The 17,026-nt window shown below is 48.7% G+C and overlaps 6 protein-coding genes across 8 annotated transcripts; 3 read left to right on the forward strand and 3 right to left on the reverse strand.

Annotated features, from left to right (window-relative positions):
- Nucleotides 1-274: 274 nt before the first annotated feature.
- LOC129590533 (glycerophosphocholine phosphodiesterase GPCPD1-like) lies at nucleotides 275-3,352 on the reverse strand. The gene is made up of 4 exons (XM_055485810.1): nucleotides 3,034-3,352; nucleotides 2,425-2,769; nucleotides 1,890-2,190; nucleotides 275-1,831 (listed from the first exon to the last, which is right to left on the reverse strand). Exons 1-4 carry the CDS (start codon nucleotides 3,225-3,227, stop codon nucleotides 596-598), a joined length of 2,076 nt encoding a protein of 691 aa, XP_055341785.1. The 5' UTR covers nucleotides 3,228-3,352; the 3' UTR covers nucleotides 275-595.
- Nucleotides 3,112-7,896, forward strand: LOC129590532 (uncharacterized). 2 transcript variants are annotated; one of them, XM_055485806.1, is made up of 5 exons: nucleotides 3,112-3,909; nucleotides 4,241-6,206; nucleotides 6,262-6,853; nucleotides 6,950-7,160; nucleotides 7,350-7,896. In XM_055485806.1, exons 1-5 carry the CDS (start codon nucleotides 3,468-3,470, stop codon nucleotides 7,745-7,747), a joined length of 3,609 nt encoding a protein of 1,202 aa, XP_055341781.1. In that variant the 5' UTR covers nucleotides 3,112-3,467; the 3' UTR covers nucleotides 7,748-7,896. The 2 variants fall into 2 exon arrangements, with proteins under 2 accessions (XP_055341781.1, XP_055341782.1); XM_055485807.1 differs by having other exon boundaries at nucleotides 3,768-3,916.
- A 111-nt stretch (nucleotides 7,897-8,007) lies between these two features.
- Nucleotides 8,008-9,275, forward strand: LOC129590538 (nematocyst expressed protein 4-like). The gene is made up of 3 exons (XM_055485815.1): nucleotides 8,008-8,249; nucleotides 8,383-8,571; nucleotides 8,678-9,275. Exons 1-3 carry the CDS (start codon nucleotides 8,168-8,170, stop codon nucleotides 9,190-9,192), a joined length of 786 nt encoding a protein of 261 aa, XP_055341790.1. The 5' UTR covers nucleotides 8,008-8,167; the 3' UTR covers nucleotides 9,193-9,275.
- A 28-nt stretch (nucleotides 9,276-9,303) lies between these two features.
- LOC129590536 (uncharacterized) lies at nucleotides 9,304-13,291 on the reverse strand. The gene is made up of 7 exons (XM_055485813.1): nucleotides 12,692-13,291; nucleotides 12,465-12,614; nucleotides 11,491-12,323; nucleotides 11,199-11,388; nucleotides 10,931-11,087; nucleotides 10,163-10,776; nucleotides 9,304-9,766 (listed from the first exon to the last, which is right to left on the reverse strand). The coding sequence occupies exons 4-7, from the start codon at nucleotides 11,216-11,218 to the stop codon at nucleotides 9,517-9,519; spliced, it is 1,041 nt and encodes a 346-aa protein (XP_055341788.1). The 5' UTR covers nucleotides 11,219-11,388; nucleotides 11,491-12,323; nucleotides 12,465-12,614; nucleotides 12,692-13,291; the 3' UTR covers nucleotides 9,304-9,516.
- LOC129590535 (uncharacterized) lies at nucleotides 12,038-14,857 on the forward strand. Its single transcript, XM_055485812.1, has 5 exons — nucleotides 12,038-12,926; nucleotides 12,992-13,289; nucleotides 13,429-13,578; nucleotides 13,744-13,966; nucleotides 14,199-14,857. The coding sequence occupies exons 1-5, from the start codon at nucleotides 12,698-12,700 to the stop codon at nucleotides 14,628-14,630; spliced, it is 1,332 nt and encodes a 443-aa protein (XP_055341787.1). The 5' UTR covers nucleotides 12,038-12,697; the 3' UTR covers nucleotides 14,631-14,857.
- LOC129590537 (uncharacterized) lies at nucleotides 14,745-17,000 on the reverse strand. 2 transcript variants are annotated; one of them, XR_008690747.1, is made up of 8 exons: nucleotides 16,349-17,000; nucleotides 15,842-15,877; nucleotides 15,733-15,785; nucleotides 15,541-15,674; nucleotides 15,369-15,477; nucleotides 15,232-15,303; nucleotides 15,123-15,169; nucleotides 14,745-15,059 (listed from the first exon to the last, which is right to left on the reverse strand). XR_008690747.1 is itself a non-coding variant. In XM_055485814.1 (8 exons), the coding sequence occupies exons 1-8, from the start codon at nucleotides 16,701-16,703 to the stop codon at nucleotides 14,866-14,868; spliced, it is 987 nt and encodes a 328-aa protein (XP_055341789.1). In that variant the 5' UTR covers nucleotides 16,704-16,987; the 3' UTR covers nucleotides 14,753-14,865. The 2 variants fall into 2 exon arrangements, 1 of the variants encoding a protein (XP_055341789.1); XM_055485814.1 differs by having other exon boundaries at nucleotides 14,753-15,059; nucleotides 15,554-15,674; nucleotides 16,349-16,987.
- Nucleotides 17,001-17,026: the final 26 nt, after the last annotated feature.

Below are 17,026 nucleotides of genomic sequence, written 5' to 3' on the forward strand. Positions count from 1 at the left end.
GGCAACATGTAGACTGGGAAGGGAAGATTGTATCGCTTAAAGATACAGTTGTCACTGCCCACTGCAACATTTTTCACAGCTTCAGCTTACTCAGGTGGCGATCGCACAACCATTGAAACGAAAAAGCCAACAGAATGAAATGCTGTTTTGCAAAAATTGAAGTAGATGGAAATAAACATAAAATACACCAATCACAAGAACAGTGGCTGCTGCACATCTGCTGCAGATAAAAAAAAACTAGGAACGTTTAACCGGACCCAGTCGACTCCTGTACAGTACACGTTCTCTCCGTCCCTTAATCCAACTTAAGGTACAAAAATCTCATTAGCAGACCTTCGCCCGGTCTAGTTGAGCCGGGTGCAGGGTGCAGGCTTACAGGTTGAATGTGTGTATTAATTTTTGGCACCCTCATAAAAACTAGATTTGGTCGAGGTGATTGTTTACATAAGGATTCAAGTTATTCGGCTATTATGAAAAGTAGGATCACTGAAAAGAAGTATAATTATGTATCTTTTCACTATGGTTTAACACTACTTGGAAATGAATAGAAGAACAGTCTGTACATCAGCCAATAAGTAATATCGAAAAATGCCGACTATTTGCAAACATTTCGACATTGTAGATTTTGAGAATTTTTTGCATTCCCACTCAGCACCGACTCTGCCCCAATTTTACTCAACCGGCCGGGAACATAGCCGGTATAGCCCAGCACATAATCCCGGCAGTTTATCTGATTAGCTGGCAAACACGGTCCTTTAATCCTGAACCGATGGTTTTCCTTTGTCTGCTCAATGAATTCGTAGATCCGGTCGTAGATGATCCCTTTCACGATGCCGGTCGCCTTGATGTCCTCAATGGCCTTCACACTGTTGTTAGCCTCTCCGTATACGATCACTGTCAAGCGGAACTTTCGCACCAATGGTACAAACCAACTGTGCTGAAAGACCACCTCCGACGGAACGACGACTCCGTCTAACTCGAAGGACGCCGCACTGTAAACGGCGCGCTTCAAGTAATTAATGCGGACGTCTTCGTATTCCAAGCCCTTCTGGAGATCATTGCTTAATAGCAAATAAACCGGATATTCGATCTGCTTCAAGCGCAACATAATGCAGACGTCCAAATCAAAGCTGGAGAAGATCACCGGCCGGTCGCCAGCGCACTGGAATACCACATGCAAAATCCCGTCCACGTAGACATTTTTGTTCCAAAACGAAATGCGCAGTTCACGGTACTCTTCGCGGAAGGATGAACCGGCGGTGGGGTTTAGTTCGCTCTGACCGTTAAGCATCTGCGCTGGATATTTGACCTCCACGTTAAAACCAACGCCCGGGTCCACCTCAGAAAAGACGGCGGATAGTGCTGGAAAGGGCCGATTGGCACCCGTCTTGGGGAAAAGATGGCGGCCGTCCTTTTCCGTGATGTGGTGGACGGCATCGCTAATCAAAAGGTCCTCCGTAAGATCCTTCACCGCCAGTTCAGTAAGAGTGCCGCCGGGGCTGCGGGCCAGAACAGTGTGGTCGTGGTAGACGATAGGCTTCAGGTCCACGTCGAACATCACATCGAACTCCACGAAGTCGGCGCCGGCCGCAGCAGCTCGGCTGAAAGAAGCGATTGTGTTCTCGCAGATTTCCGGGTTTTTGGCGTTGGGTCCGTGATATGAAGAACCGCAGCCTCGGTGTCCAATATGGAGAGGGGAGGTCTGGCAGTGAAAATCCAACGCCGGGGATCGAAAGATGGATTTGCGACCTCCAGCTTTTTCGAGCAACGGACAGGACTTGACAACGGTGTACTGGAGTTTCAACTGACCGCAGTCAGTTACCCGGAGAACCTTAAAAAGTGTTTTCAAATTCTGTAAGATTTCGGCAAGAATTCCACTTTGAGCACACCTGTTTACGAGCCGGTATCCGTATGGGCACCGTAAGCCAGCCATGGCTGCTGGTCAGCAAGGTTCCTCCAATCAAGGCATAGGCAAAGTACGTTGGTGGCACTCCTGTAACCTCGCTTTTCTTCACCTCATAGAAATCCACGCGAACATGACAGGCTTCACGGGTATTCATAATGCAGCGGTACATTAACGGCTGTGAATCGATCAATGGTCCGTGTTTGCTCTGCTGCAGGAATTCGTGCTCGTTGCGCTCACGGAAGTAGCGCGCTACTTTGAACTCAGGTCTGCGCTGGAGGTTGTATCTGAAACCGGAATGAAAGAATGCTCAACTGGCATAATTACTCGTACGGTATATTGCGATTAACCCTCAAAATTGCGACTGCGCTTGATAATTGAGTAACCAGCATTGAGTGAGAATTATTATTAACAAAAACTTTCCAGTTAGTTACGCTAATCATCAGAATTCCATGATTTATCTACGGTTGTTGATTAAAAACCGCGTTCGCTTCCCTAGCTGACCGTGTTGCGCGCCGTACCTAACGGGTTCGGCGTGCTCGAATCGCACTCGAAACTGGCGCTCGTAATACTTTTGGCTATTCCACTCAATGTTGGCAGGGTCGAAGGTGAAGATGATGGTAGAGCGGTCGCTGAGGTAGCCAGTGACACTTGCCTCCTCCTCATCGATGACGGCGAACAAATCCGGCTGGTCGGTCTCCGGATCGCCGGTCAGCGGACGGTAGATGCGGGGGGAATGGTGACCCTCGACGCGCTGCACCGATACTGTGTGGGTTTCTATGCTTTTGGTGCCGATGAAGTAATAAAAACGTAGTTCGGACGCGCTGGACAGTGATTTAATCTCCACCGAACCGCTCCAGATAAACCTGTTATGAAAACATGCGCAAATCAGAGACTACAAACGGCGAACGCTCTATTGTAAGCGGTGGACCGCGTGTTTTAACGCTCGGAAACGCAAAGCCGCAAAGGTCATAAAAATGAACGGTTAGAGTACTGACAAGCGTTTGCTGCCTAACAAATTAAACATTTGAATTATTTTCATGGAGTTGCAGGTTACCATAGTCTATAAAATTAAATTAAAAAGCGTTGAAACGGGAATTGGCAGCCGCGCAGGAACATGCAAAAAGTACCCCATACGTGGAATTTGGTAAGGAATGATTATCTCCCCGTCGAGCATTTTGTTCAACGGCACTGCTTCATCTGGATTCCAGTTACCCAGTTCCTCACAGTTCCCCGCCACGAAAACGTAACTGTCCGATTTGGTGGGAGCATGCACGATAAATTCGGCTTTGAAGCCGGGATTGCTATTGCGCGCTACCGCCATGCTGTCACAGTTCTCTCGGTTTCCACTTTCCACTGAATTAAGCAGAAAAATTACTGTTCGTATAAATAATCAGTCAGTCACAAGTATCACGTTGCACGCAGACGCAGTACTGATAACGCAACTGTACAGTTACGCCTGTGCTTTATCGAATAAGTGCCGCTGTCATAGTGATTACGAGGAATGACGTCAACACTCTCGCCATTCTAAATTCATTTCAGTGCCAAGAGTGTGCCTAACAAAATGGTCACAGTTTCCTCTTGCACGTCGATTCGACTGCACGAATCCATCAGTCTGGAGAAATGCGAAGATTTTGGCGATGACCTTTCTCTCCACGATGAGGACTTCCACCACTTGTTCAGCTCCGATGACGAGCCCGAGAAAGAGACAAGTCTCGTGGACACACATTCCAGTTCGACGCTCTTGATTCCACCACGGGCAAATCTGTCCGCCAAAGCCGTCCGACCCAGTTTGTCAGGCAAAACGCCGGAGATTGTTATTAACCCGCTGGTGGAAGTGCATCATGATGATGTGGGGACCGAAGCAGGACTGCCACTGCGGAAGACTCCGAAACCCAAGTTTCATTTTGTGTACGATCGAGCGGTGCTGGAGGCACAGGTCGCAGCGGAACGCGCTCGGGAAGCAGAAATGATGGCCAAGGCGGCCGCGGAGATGGCGGCCAGAGGTATGAGGTGGGTGAAGCATTCGCACTTTTTGTACAGATCTTTCCTTTGAAATACTTAGTATTTAGTACTGACGTTGGGGAGTGTTAACGGGAATAGCAAATACTGGAGAACTCGTAATACTGGATGGAAAAAAATTCGTTCTTTACACACTCTTCCCACGCAGAATCGAGAGTGAGAATATTTAGACGCCGATAATTCACAGTTGTAAAGATCGAAATTAAACGGAATTGTAAAAGCTGAAAATGGGCTTTTTGAGTTGGTTTCGAACAGTTACAGTGCATTGCGACATGCGACTCTTTCAGAACTTTCTTTAAACGGGTTTCTCTGCAGAAACTAACGATCGTTCTCCCGGTGGAAAGAGCAAGCTAGACAAGAAAGCGAAACCCGCTGATGCAAAATCAAAGAAACCCCAAGCATCCGCGAAAGGCAAACCGCCTGGCGACTCTCTGACTCCGCCCCTTGGCCCACCTCCAGCACCCCCACGTCCTCCTATCTGGGACGACGAGCCCCAGTACACCATGACCATCCATGACGGTCGCCCCTGGCTCATCGAGAAAGCTCCGCCCCGCCGCTTTGAACCCCAGCCCGCCCCACCGCCACCCGTTGGCTGCGAACCCCAGCCAATGGAACCGCGCTCTCTAGCCTCGACGTACAACCTTCCGATCATCATTCATACTCCCGAAACGGCCGCCCTCTTCGTAATGCAGCGTAATAAGCGCCATATCATCAACGGTCTACGGACACTGTTTCTCTTTGCCGAGCAGTCTTTACACATGCAACTGCGGATCGCCGTTATACCGGATATGGTAAGGCGGTTGGTGCAGATTATCCGATACCGCGGGGGCGTTCCACAGCGTCTGGCATTAATGTTGTTGGCTAGTTTATCGGAAGTAAGAGTGACAGCGCGGCTGTTCCGCCAACACGGAGGGTTCGAGCCGATACGGGACGTCTTTCGCAACCCGGATTCAGATCACTGCATGTGGCTATCGCTGCTGGTGCGTAACGTTTCGCAACGTCGATTTTATCAGGAACAATTTATCCGGTTAGATGCGGTTGAGACCCTCCTGGACTGGGTGTCCAAGATCAACCAACATCCGGACGTGGTCAAACACACCCTGCAGACATTATACTTCCTGTGCTGGAACGCACGGATCCGGTGGTATTTAGTCGTGAAGGGCGGATTCACAGCGATCGTGGATCTGGTCAACTCACGGTATAGCTACATCCAGTATTTGACGTTTGTGCTGATCGATAAACTGTTGAAAACCGACGCCGGGCTGCCGATCTACCGCTTCGACCAAACCGAGGGAGTCAGCTTAATTACTGAGTACCTCCTAAACATCAACAATAAGAAGCTATTTTCCTACGCCATCCATATCCTGGAGTTCGTCCGCCAGGCACCGGCCATCACAAAAAAACTCCAGGAGACGTCATTCTTCCGCGTTGTCATGGACGCTGCGGTCGATCCGTCTTATTTAACCGCAGAGGACCTCCAAGAATACGCATTGAAACTGCTTTGCCATGCGGCAAAGGACGAAGACGAACGCCGGGTTATGCACAGTTTGGGATACGAAGAGCACATCGTGAGCTTCCTTAAGAGCTGTTCGACTAATGTGCGGATAGCGGCGCTAAAAGCGGTGGCGGTAATGTGCCGACGTCCAACCAATCAGGAAACACTGTACGCACTGGGCGCCGATCAGGTCATCGTGAAAATTATGCGCTGTGGACACCGTGGCCTGACCGAATGGGGATTTCTCGCTACAGCGTTCCTCATGTTCCGCAATAAAGTGGTCATTGGGAGCCTTCTTGGCCAGGGACTAGTTGATCTTTTGCAGCAGTGCTTGGAGGATGAATTTACTGACTACGAGACCAAGAGCAACGCGCTGATGTGTGCCCTTCTTTTGCGGAAACGATGGGAGGTGTTGCGACGGTTACGAGCTTCCGTCTCTGCGTTGATTCCATTGTGGTTGAGGCACGCTAACGCCCGGATGCGCCAGTACGCAGCCACCGCTCTCTCCATCTTCGTCACGGATGAAGAGGCCCGTAATGTCTTCAGGGAACACGGTGGATATTCGGCTTTAGCCGAAGCCGCTGTTCTTGACCAAGAAATGGGTTTCCTGCGAACTGTGTGCTTCGGCTTAGCCGGTTTGGTGGTGGATGAAAAAACACTGTGGGAGATGCTTAATGCTGACAGCTTTCAAGCGCTGTTTTTATTGAAGAATCATTTGGATCGTATTAGTCAGGGATTTGCTGGATTTTTGGTACATCGAATCATCAAGCTCGGCGCGTTCTTCAAGTGTGTATCAAAGTCGCCTTTATTCGTATTACATTTTGACTGTGATTTTCTACAGGTTCGCCTTCTTGGGACACTTGGATGATACGGATCGCCTCCCACACGGCCTCCACAACCAGGGCACTATCAGCCTTACCAACCCTCTGCGTCCCATCGAGTACCACCTCCGCCGCGGCCTTACCGCCGATCGTCCCGTCGTCTACATTGCCCTACCGAAGAAATATCATCGCCGACCGCAGTTTGCCGTATGCTATATGCGCGATGACCACAGTTGCAGCATGCCGACCGCCACCGATGACATCCCGGTGGATCTGCCGGTGGGACTTTCACGGCTGGAGGATGCCGTGCCCCTGCAGGATTTGGCGCCTGAGACCGTGTACAACCCAGACGTTCCCGGGGATGAGCGCCTGAAGGGATGGATGCGGTCGGCTCGGAAGGTGTGTCAGGAGGTGCAAGGCGACGCCGAGAAGATGGATTATCTGGCCAAGGTGGTGGTCAACGCCTTGGGTGGGGTGGTGGAGCGGGGAAGCGTATATGAGGAAGATGTGGAATTGCGGCTGGCATTTACTAAACAGCGAGTTGGTAGTGATTGCGTGCCGTTAGGAATGGTGGAAAAAGGAAATGGGATGCATCGGGCAATGTTATTTAAGGTAGCAACGTTTTTGTTGTACTAATTTGAATTTAGTAATTTTATTACCAGTAATTATACAGTTTCCTCGGTCCCGTTTTAAGCCATATTTTGGCAGGTCTTGGCTGATGTGTGCGACCTGAAGGTCACTCTACACCGCGGCGAACGAGGAAAGGGATGGAACGAGGTACGCAGACGAATTAACGGGCAAGAGGAGATCTTTATCGTCGATCTTTTGTACTCGTTCGGATTGTTATTGCCCAAAGACAGTCAAATGGGGCGCGAATACATCTCCAACCCGTCAAATTTACCAGTACCGGATCGAAATGGTTCGTGATGTGATGGCCGCAGTATCCGGAGTTATTTGTCTTTGACTAATTTTACACACCAAAAACTATTCAATTAATTATTTTGTTTACCCACATACAGGTTAGAGATGGTGAAGCAAAAACAATAAAAAACGGCAAATCTTTGCAGTTTCATCAGTTAAAGGTTAGACAATATGTTTTCCTTTGCAGGTTTGTCGTTCAAAATAGCGACGGAGCAGCCTATACAGGACGTGGTCCGTTTGGCACGCCAACGTCTGCTGCAGTCTCTCGTTACTCCCCGTTACGACCGGAGTGACCCACAGAATACGCCCCAACCGTCAGCGGATCCTGGACGGAAATTAAAGCTGTTCATGAACATTCAGCAGGAAGGCACCGATGCAGCGTCTAGCACTTTCCACATTCGCCGCAATATCCTGCGAAAGGTCAACGAGTTCATTAAGAGTTTGACGGTAAGGGAGCCGGTCAGCAAAGTGCCGCCGCGGGAAGTAGCTGAAAGCATTTTGAACGTGGATGCGGCACAAAGTGATGCCAAGGAAGTCAGTGTACCTACAACGAAAGAACGATCGAAGAAGGGAAATAAAAATTGAATTAAAGGGCAGAGGTTGTCCAAGTACTGTTGTTTCCATTTTGTTGGTCATTCTACTCGTATAATACAGTAACAGAAAATCAATACGAGTATTAAATGCTGCTGCATTCGCGTATCGACGCATACGATTGCTGTAATTTCCGCCGAGTAATGAGCAAATATTAATAAAATGATTTTTCACGAGATGCACTAAATTAATGCTCTTAAACTTTATGGTAGATGGCACGTAGCAACACGCATGTATTAAACTGACGTCATTGCCACCGTCAGTTGTCAGTTCTGATTTCGCAGTGTTAAACTGCAGGTCACTTTCCGCCAATATGGCTACTAATTAATTGCCATTCGAGCGCGCAATTCTGCTTACTCCTTACTTTCCAATTCACAACCAACGTACTCCACTACTCCATCGCCAAACCGCAAGATGCCGTTTCCAGTCATACTCCTGACGTCCTTGTTCTACCTGGTGCACACCCAGCACGATCGTTACAGCCTGGTCAAACGATGTAAGATTAAGAATCCCGCCTTTGTCAAGGCGGTATGAATGCGAATCAGTGTTAACAAACCAGTGGCATAAGCAGCGTGATATAGTGTGCTGCGGACATACAATAAATCACTTCTTGGGTTCAATTTGCACAGCGACCAATTACGGTCTGGACTGGGACCACAACCTGTATTGCTATAGCTGCGACTTCGATCCGGACCAGCATGACGACCAAGGAAACATGCTTCATAACTGCCCCACCCTGCCCATTCATGCTCCCGCCCTGGTGGGGGTCACTCGCTGTTCGGGACAGAAAAAGTTCTGCGGCTATAAACAGTTTCACGGTGCGTCAGTGTTGACCGCATTATTCCATGTATTCCACTTCACTGAGCAGATGCAGCTGTCAGTTCGTTGTTCGTAATGTGTATGCTGACGAGGTAATTGTTGCAGATATGGATCATGCCAAAGGACAGCTCACCCTTTGGCTGGGCTGCGTGGACTACGACTGGTTCGACGACTGCAAGGACCACATGGGATCGGGCCGGTATCCGGGTGACGTCAACGAGAACTGCCGCGTATGCTCTAACGATTTGTGCAACGGTCGCAACGACAACATTATCCACTACAAAGTGGACGATCTCCAGCGCAACCAGCCGCACGCTGTGGCCCCCGGCTTCGATGTTAACCATAACCCCGACTACGTCCCCATGGGGCCCAGCGTTTACCCCCACGATAACGTGCCGCCAATTCCCCCGCCCGCTCCGGAAGCGCCGTCCGATCCATTTATGGGCCCTCCGCCACCACCACCGCAGGACGAACCCATTCCAATCCCCCAGGACGACCCGCTTCCGCCGCCACCACCCTTTGAGGAACCAATGCCCGACCCGGCACCGGAACCGGAGCCGTTCCCCAGCGATTATCAGCCGCAGCCCGAAGAACCACCAGCCCAGCCTGAGTACCAGTAGGAGTTTTAACTTTTTGGTTACCTCAAGCGAATGTAGCTGCTGAGAACGAGCAGTATGAGGAAAGACAATAAAGGTGAACCAGAGTTAGAGCTCGTCCTTTGTTGAATAGAGTTTTCATCGACGCGATAATCTTTTAATGGTAATAGCAAATCGCGCAAAAACTGCGCAAAGGTCACAAACCAAATGGTACAAAAGATTGTGGGAAGAAAATCAGGGCAAATCTACCCAGAACAAAGTGATTCAAATAAAATAAATAAAGCATTTAAGTCCTAATCTGAAGTCAGAAACATGTCAAATAAATTCCCCACCCATAACAAACCAACGTCAGTAATTGAAGAATAAATTCCGCGTGTACATCCACCATTCTAAGAATGAGGTGCCGCAACTCGTCCAAAAAGCATCGTACGGCCTCCGGCGATAACTGTAATTCTCAGCGTAGAGATTCTGTCGGATAAATGGTATATACTGGCGAACACAAGCCGGCAGCGAACTGCCCAAGTACAGGAACAACAGCACCGCACAAATTCCCACAAAGACACCCCAGGCGAATAAAGACGGCGGGCCTTTGGAATACCTGCGGAATATAATCCATGGTTGCACACACTTGCGATTCAATAACATATTTATGATAATTCAAATGTGCATATTGTAGCTTCTGTTTACTAGAAAACTGATGTCAAAAGAGCCAACTATAGGTGTTCCTGTCCTAGCAAACACTTGTAGCCGGCCTTTTTGGACACCCCCGCAAGCGCAAGCCATTCACTGTAAAACCCGAATTAAACGCCCTGAGCCTTTAGTTTTCGGAGAGCGTCTAGAGAGGGATCTCAAAACCGCATGGAACATTAATTGGGGGGGGGGGGGCGTTTAATTCGACTTTTACAGAATGAGAGCTTTGTAAGCGACTTTCATTTTTCATGATACATTGCAACGACACTCTCACACTCTGCCGCATGGTATTGCGAGAACTTACCGGCGCCAGGTTTCCGTGGACTCCACGATCCGCGGAGGCAACTCTGGCATCGGCGGACATGGCACGGGGCACGGACACGGGCATACACACTGCACGGTGCACGGAGAACACGCACACGCTTGTCCAGCGAACCCCTTTGCGTGCTCTCCCAACATCTGGTCCCCAGGAAATACTGCACCTGGCATCTGCGGCCGCAATGCCTGATCCCCATGATTCCCTCCCTCAAGGCTTCCGGTTCGCAGTCCTGGCGTCACCCGATCCCCTCCAGCTAATGCTGTCGAGGGGGTCACCGCCCGGGTAGGTGGATCACTCCAGGGACTCCGCACGCGCGAAGGCTCCTGGGAGACGGTTCCTGTCGGAGTCCGGCTGAGTGACGACCGCGGTGTGAGGTATTCCATGGTAGCAATGGAGGGGAGTAATGGCCGAGGACAACGGTTGCGATATACTGCTGGCCGATGAGCGTCGTTGTGTGGGAAAGGGCACGGAGGGATTGGAGATAGGCTGAACAAAGGAGGATGGCGCGGTCGTCGCCGAGACATCGCTGGGATATCCAGAGGAGGGCGGGCAGAAGGAGGAGGTGGCATCCGATGGGTAAGCACTGGGCGCTGTCGTACCTGCAATTTGTTTTCAGAGCGTCAAAGTCAAAACATAACAACAATTACTGTGACCAAAACTTAGGGTAAACATTGCAGACAGGATGTGAAGTACACTTCCGTAGGGCTGCTTGGCTACAAATAAGGTGCGCTGGCTCTTGACTTTTGTTTTTACCTGAGGGAAAAGCCAAAGTTCCGGAGGGATAGGCAGAAGTTCCCGAAGGATATGCCGAAGAGGGTGCTTGACTGCTTGGCTGCAGGTATGTTGAACCTGAAGGTCGGCGTCGATCCATTCCCAATGCGCGGTCAAGCTCTTGTTTTGTTTGAGCAAACTGCATCAATCAGGAACAGGTAAAAATTACAGATACATGGCAAATTAGTTGTTTTCAAAACCTGGTGTCTTTTGTGCTAGATTAAACTGCAAAATATAATCATCGGCTGACCTCTTGATCAAGGTAGTCATCGATTTGGTGAAAATTATCGGTGAAAGTGCGATGGATGAGATCCGGCTGCGCGCAGTGTTGATCGATGTCCGCCCATAAATGTTCAGCTAGTGATTTGAAGCGCTGATCGATCTCCTGCAGCACCCGCTGGCAGTGCGCATTCAACAGCTGCTCGAATTCTTCCCAGTACCTGCACAATAAGAAAAGTACTGTATCAACAGAAATTCATTGCTACCCTACCAACTCAACTGAACCGCCGTCGATAATCATACACTCCGCGCTCGCAACTTACGAGGTATTGGAGGAAACCTGCGGATTGGTGGTGTCAACACTGTTTAGACTGCTGGAACTGGAGGGACGCGATGAGACGGCAGTGACGTTAGAGGACGACTCGCCATTCTGCATGGTCCGTGCATAGGTCACAATGGTGAGGGGGCGTCATTGGGGATTTGATAGAGAGGATTCTTACAATATTCGAGAATTAAGCCAATCGAAACCGTCAAATTCTTTGGCAAGACGGCGGCAACAAGGATTTGCGACCATGGCACGATTCTTTTCGGCAAATAAGTGTCGCTGACTTCTCCCAAGCACAGAAACTGCAAATTTTCTTTCACGCAATGATCAACAGGTGATCGACAGTTAATGCAGCTGCAGTCATAACTGATAGCTATATTTAGCTATGGGGGTTGGCGGAACGTACGATGTGGGGAACTCCGTCAGATTCCCATATCGCGTACAGTGCTTATTTTGCTGCAGTACGTTACGGTTTGCGTTGTAGTCAAGGTTACACGCACTGCGCTTGGTGTGCTTTTCAGGATTTGCGAAAGATTTATGGCCGGATTAACCCGGTCAACATAGCGAATTTTATTCCCGGCAAAATGGAAGCAGGCGGATTCCGCCGCTTCCTTGCGGCGAAGTCCAACGAATAGCCAGCTGCACCAAACCAGCGACGTGGACGAACAGCTGTAATTTCGAAACAACTTTCGGCAAGTAGGAATGGTTATTCTTGATGGCGTCAAGCAGACAGAGAAACCGTCCACAATATATTCCGGTACTGGGACGCGAGCGCTTCCGCCGCGTTTCCCTCCCGGATCGTTCCATCGGCTTAGCAACTATTTGGTGGGCCTGCCAAATATATTTCTCAAGTTCTGTGGTATTCGTTACAAACATCTCCCAGCCAAAAGTGAATAGGTTCTTTTACGTCATATCAACTCTTAATGTCTTTGAAGTTGTCTTTAAAGTGCATCTAGCTGAAAACATTCCTACCTTAATCAAGCGCGTTCTTCCCCGTTACTGTTCTTAGTTGAGAAAACATTGATCTTTAAAATCCTGTTGGGCTCGATTTCCCTTTGATTTTGTCAGCCCTTCTTTGTTTGCTTTGTTCTGACTTTTTGACACTCTCTTTGCAGCGCGTCCCTGCAAATCATTTTGTTCCTTATTTCATTCTGCAAACCACTACGTGCAATGTGTAAATAAGTGTTTCGTTATTGTACCTCGTCATGCTTGACACCAATATCAGTCCGTACAAATACCCGCACGACTATGGCGTTCCCAAAAACCAACTGGGTGCCAGTATCACAGCGTGGCGCACCCATAATACGGCCCTCATCAAGGACGGTACTAGCCAGCGACAACGCAGTGACCGCTTAGTCGAAGACAGTCTCCGCTTGTGCCGGGACCGCTTCGAGGTCAACCGGTTAGCTGAGACCCAGGTCAAGCAGAAATTAGGTTGGCAAGTGGCTTCCTTTGCTTTCCGTTATCGGTCTCTGTATAAACCGATGTCTCTTCTTTAGAGCAACGAGTTGACGCGGTCGGATACTTTGAGGATGAACTGGAGGGTATGCTGCATGATCTCAGGCAGGAGGACGACAAACTTCAACTGTGTCATTCCCGCTTATGTGAGAGTATCTCCAAAAATCTGCGGCCACTTTGGGATCTGGCGCAGCAGTGTCTGCATATGCGAGCCGCACGACCGGCCGGTGAAGCCACGGAGGATGAGGTGAATAATCTGCTGCGTGATGAACAGAAGCTCAGTGAACGTACCAGTCGGTACTTTGATCACCTGATATCCAATTTGGAGAATCAACACCGGTAAAAATATTGACTGAGGGCAAAATAGCAAAAACTAATGACATTTGAGCTTCTGACCTGCTAAGGGCATTGATTTGCGTCCCCTAGTAGCCGGTGTCCGAGTACCGGGTTTAAGGTCATGAGGTTTCCATGTTTCTAGGCTAAACAACGCCGTCACGTACCGGTGTCAGACCTTGAAACAGTTGGACAAGGAGACAAGGGAAGCGGCCAAATTCTGCGATAAGCTGTCGAGAACGGACGGGATACATTCGCATCAACAGAAAAATCTCCTGGTGCAGATGCATCCGGTGTAAGTGCAGTGATTAAGCCTAAATCGATTTTTAACTTACGCCGTTGCGACTCTTCTGTGAAAAATGAAAACAGTTTTTTACTAAGATGTCTAATTTATTGTGCAAACATTTGTTTACTAAAACATTCATTCTCTATAACTCATTATAATGCATTACATTCACAGGAAGATGAACTTTGCTGAATGGTCTGCGCTGTGCAAAGACGCATTCCAGAGCGGCATGAGCGAAATTAACAAATCAAACGCCATGCGTTTAACCTGTGATGATGCATTGGCCGTGGCCAATGGGAATATCGAGAAACTGTACGGAGAGATTGAACAGGCTTTCCAGCGTCGGATAACAGATGTCAGGAAAGCCAAAGCCAAACTAGAGGACGAAGTTAAAAAGGTAAGGTTAAATTCATCCAGTTGACGCAGATAATGTAGAACAACTGCATGCTGTGCAAGGGTTGTTACTTGTCACATATGATATTACTACCATTAAACCGGGTCTTGCTCCGTGCGGATGTTCTTTAAAATTTTCGATTTGTATTTGCATTTGCCGTGAGAACTGCACTCACGGGGTGGATTTGCTATGATAGATTAATTTGCGAATTTTTTGATTAATCGAACGTTTGTAGGTGCAAGAAAATCTGCAAAAGATCCGCGCCGCCAAGGACGATCTGGACACCCTACGGAAGACCACCATCACGCCAGAGCGCGTCACTCAATTCGAGTTAACCAAGCGCGTCCTCCCAACTCCCCTCCATCGCAAGACCGATCCCGTCCATCGAGTTCTAGGGCAGGAGATTGCCGAGTACCGGCACGGCAACCAGAAGGCCAACGAACACCTGGAGCAGTGCGACATGCAGATGGTAGCGCTACGCGGCATGATCAACCGGCTAAACGACGACATCAAGAAGAAGGATGAAGCCATCCGCATCGATGAGGTGCATTGTCGGGAGCTACGCAATGTCACCAAACTGCAGCGCGTCGACCCGAGCCGCTGCACGGGAAATCCTATGAAGGGCGATGTTGTCAAATGGGTGGGACGGAATGGGCAGCCTGTGTGAGCGCTGTTGGGTTGTTGTATATTTTGCTTTCTGTTCAGTGTTGTTGTGCAGCGGGCGTTGGACGCTTTTTGTTGAAGCGCATTTGTTGTTGCCCAACATGTTGCTTTTATGGAGGGAACGTGTCAAAGTTCTTTATTAATTTTGTATAGACCAACTAAATTGGTTTTATTTCTTCACTGGTTTCGACCAAAAGGTCACTACACCTGTGACAATAAAATTTGGTGGGAAAGCAATGTTAATGCGGACGAGCAGACGGAGGATGAGCGTGAGCAGACGACACATAAGCTTGAGTAGGCGACGGGTGAGCATGAGCTGACGATGCGTGAGCATGCGCAGTAGGAGTCGCATGGGCAGCGGTCGGGGCATGACCAGGACGAGCGCTTCCCTGGGTGGAAGCCGCCGGCGACGAGGGAGGATACGGGCTCAAACCTGCAACGACACCATTCGCCGTTGGTGAATGCAGAAACTTAGTGAATGCATGAAATTTAGTACCGTATTTCTGCCGAATGGCCGACATTTGCTGCTCCCTTATTTGCTTCCTAAAAGAGTACAAGTTTGAAAAGTAGCGAATAGAAATAAGACATTAATGTCATCCTTGAACCTTTCCGCTGCCTTATCGGCTCTATCCGCAGCCTCCTGCTCAAACGCTGCTTGCCGTGCGGATATCTCTCTACTGCAGAAAACAAGGAAGCGTGAAATAGCCGGTATCTTGTACAACCGAGGAATACCGGTACCTACCCGCGCTTCTTCCCGTGACAACAACAGCATCGGCAAATACAGTACGTGATAGCCAGAACTAGAATACCCAGTAGGACACCTCCACTAATAATCAGCACATGCCAGTTGACTGCAATTTGCAATGATTAGCCAGAAATCTGCTAACCCACACGGTCTAATTAAGAGCAAGTACAATCGGCTCATACTCCAGCAGTAGCCGGCACGTGACTCATGTAGCGTGCACTCGGTTTTTCCAGGGAAGAGCTGTTGGAAGTGGTACGCACGGCATCCGCGTCGTGCATTATCCGTTGTTTCACAAAAATAGCACTAAAACAAAGCAGCGGTCAAGACATGCCAAAATATTACAAGTGTATGAGAGGCTTACTCGAGCGGCCGTTACAGCCAAACAAGACTGACAGTCGACCTTTCCCGAACACGCTATAACAGCATGACGTCATTATCAGCTGCTGGAGAAAAATGTTCACTACAACCACCTTGATTGGCCTCCACAGGAGACAGCTCTCGTAAACCTGTTTACGTCGAGTAGGGTTAGTAATGCGAGGACATCCAAGTGCACTTATACAAAACTAATAACCAATCAATAATCATAAGGTCGGCCAAACCAATCAATCAATCAATAAACTTAAGATCGGCGCTTTTTTAAACGAAACACATGATAAAAAGTGAAGTGACTAATTGTATACAGTACATGAACAGTTCGTGAACAATTCGCAAAGCCTTTCATAGGTACTCGACAGTATTGCACAGTACATAAGTACAGTGGGCTGCAAAAAGGGGTAACATAATATTATATGTATACCAAGCTTGAGTTACCCACCCTTTTGCATAGCGCTATCGACTGCCAAATTGAAGTCCACAGTATAATCTTAGTTAATCGACGATATTGCAATAAATTTCAGTAGAAAGGTAATAAATAAATAGAGAAAACATTACAGGAAACAAAGGCTCATAAACATAAAATATTATTTATTCTTACGTACCCGATCCGTCGCCGACTGTCCTGTTCCTTGTAGTAGCGCCTACTACTGTTGTCGTCGTGGTTGGGGCGGTCGTCGTTGTAAGGGGCGTGGTGGTCGGCGTGGTGGTTGTGGTGCTGGTTGTCGAGGTGGTCGTCATGGAAGTGCTGCTGGTTGTCGTTGAGGTGTCTGTCGTGCTGCTGGTTGACGTGGAGGTGTCGGTTGACGACGCCGTCGTGTTGCTGCTCGTGTTCGTACTCGCGTCTGTCGACTGTCCGTGTACGTAACATGATAAACAGGTAAAAAAGATAAAAATCACATAAAACCAGATAGACAACGTAGAAGCTGTAGAAAGAGGACTGGTGCGTGTTTTCGGCATATGACGAGCGCAGGCCAATCGGCGATCCCATCAGGGCGTTGTTATTTCCCCATCCAACAGAGACAATCACTTTGCGCAGATCGCAGTAGACTGGCTCGCCGGATTTCAGATGGGAAGGCGTTGGATGAATGAGTACTTCAATGGTGCAAATTCTGTAGAGTACCGCAGTTGTTTTGAGGGAGTACGTAAAATCACCGAAATGGTGCTCGGGAAACATTTACTGCCGAGTCTCTTTGGTATTGCTACATTACGTATAGTAAGTATACTTTACGTCATAGTGTTTTATGCTGTTTCCACAGATACTCTTCTATACAGAAACAGAG

The sequence above is a fragment of the Paramacrobiotus metropolitanus genome, unplaced genomic scaffold (assembly GCF_019649055.1).
Source record: "Paramacrobiotus metropolitanus isolate TYO unplaced genomic scaffold, Prichtersi_v1.0 Parri_scaffold0000040, whole genome shotgun sequence".
Taxonomy (NCBI): domain Eukaryota; kingdom Metazoa; phylum Tardigrada; class Eutardigrada; order Parachela; family Macrobiotidae; genus Paramacrobiotus; species Paramacrobiotus metropolitanus.

What these genes read in the sequence shown, in the direction of transcription:
- LOC129590536 (XM_055485813.1), bottom strand. Translation starts at nt 11,218, where the DNA reads ATGACTACCTTGATCAAGAG. An exon ending in AACTTTGGCTTTTCCCTCAG is followed by an intron (nt 10,777 to 10,930) that starts GTAAAAACAAAA and finishes AACAAATTGCAG; the next exon opens with GTACGACAGCGCCCAGTGCT. An exon ending in TCCACGGAAACCTGGCGCCG is followed by an intron (nt 9,767 to 10,162) that starts GTAAGTTCTCGC and finishes TATATTCCGCAG; the next exon opens with GTATTCCAAAGGCCCGCCGT.
- LOC129590538 (XM_055485815.1), top strand. Translation starts at nt 8,168, where the DNA reads ATGCCGTTTCCAGTCATACTCCTGACGTCCTTGTTCTACCTGGTGCAC. An exon ending in TTACAGCCTGGTCAAACGAT is followed by an intron (nt 8,250 to 8,382) that starts GTAAGATTAAGA and finishes CAATTTGCACAG; the next exon opens with CGACCAATTACGGTCTGGAC. An exon ending in CGGCTATAAACAGTTTCACG is followed by an intron (nt 8,572 to 8,677) that starts GTGCGTCAGTGT and finishes TAATTGTTGCAG; the next exon opens with ATATGGATCATGCCAAAGGA.
- LOC129590535 (XM_055485812.1), top strand. Translation starts at nt 12,698, where the DNA reads ATGCTTGACACCAATATCAGTCCGTACAAATACCCGCACGACTATGGC. An exon ending in CCAGGTCAAGCAGAAATTAG is followed by an intron (nt 12,927 to 12,991) that starts GTTGGCAAGTGG and finishes TCTCTTCTTTAG; the next exon opens with AGCAACGAGTTGACGCGGTC. An exon ending in TAGAGGACGAAGTTAAAAAG is followed by an intron (nt 13,967 to 14,198) that starts GTAAGGTTAAAT and finishes GAACGTTTGTAG; the next exon opens with GTGCAAGAAAATCTGCAAAA.
- LOC129590532 (XM_055485806.1), top strand. Translation starts at nt 3,468, where the DNA reads ATGGTCACAGTTTCCTCTTGCACGTCGATTCGACTGCACGAATCCATC. An exon ending in CGCGGAGATGGCGGCCAGAG is followed by an intron (nt 3,910 to 4,240) that starts GTATGAGGTGGG and finishes GTTTCTCTGCAG; the next exon opens with AAACTAACGATCGTTCTCCC. An exon ending in ATCGGGCAATGTTATTTAAG is followed by an intron (nt 6,854 to 6,949) that starts GTAGCAACGTTT and finishes ATATTTTGGCAG; the next exon opens with GTCTTGGCTGATGTGTGCGA.
- LOC129590533 (XM_055485810.1), bottom strand. Translation starts at nt 3,227, where the DNA reads ATGGCGGTAGCGCGCAATAGCAATCCCGGCTTCAAAGCCGAATTTATC. An exon ending in TACCAAATTCCACGTATGGG is followed by an intron (nt 2,770 to 3,033) that starts GTACTTTTTGCA and finishes TTTTCATAACAG; the next exon opens with GTTTATCTGGAGCGGTTCGG. An exon ending in GAGCACGCCGAACCCGTTAG is followed by an intron (nt 2,191 to 2,424) that starts GTACGGCGCGCA and finishes TTCCGGTTTCAG; the next exon opens with ATACAACCTCCAGCGCAGAC.
- LOC129590537 (XM_055485814.1), bottom strand. Translation starts at nt 16,703, where the DNA reads ATGCCGAAAACACGCACCAGTCCTCTTTCTACAGCTTCTACGTTGTCT. An exon ending in TGGCTGTAACGGCCGCTCGA is followed by an intron (nt 15,675 to 15,732) that starts GTAAGCCTCTCA and finishes GCTTTGTTTTAG; the next exon opens with TGCTATTTTTGTGAAACAAC. An exon ending in GGCCATTCGGCAGAAATACG is followed by an intron (nt 15,060 to 15,122) that starts GTACTAAATTTC and finishes GTGTCGTTGCAG; the next exon opens with GTTTGAGCCCGTATCCTCCC.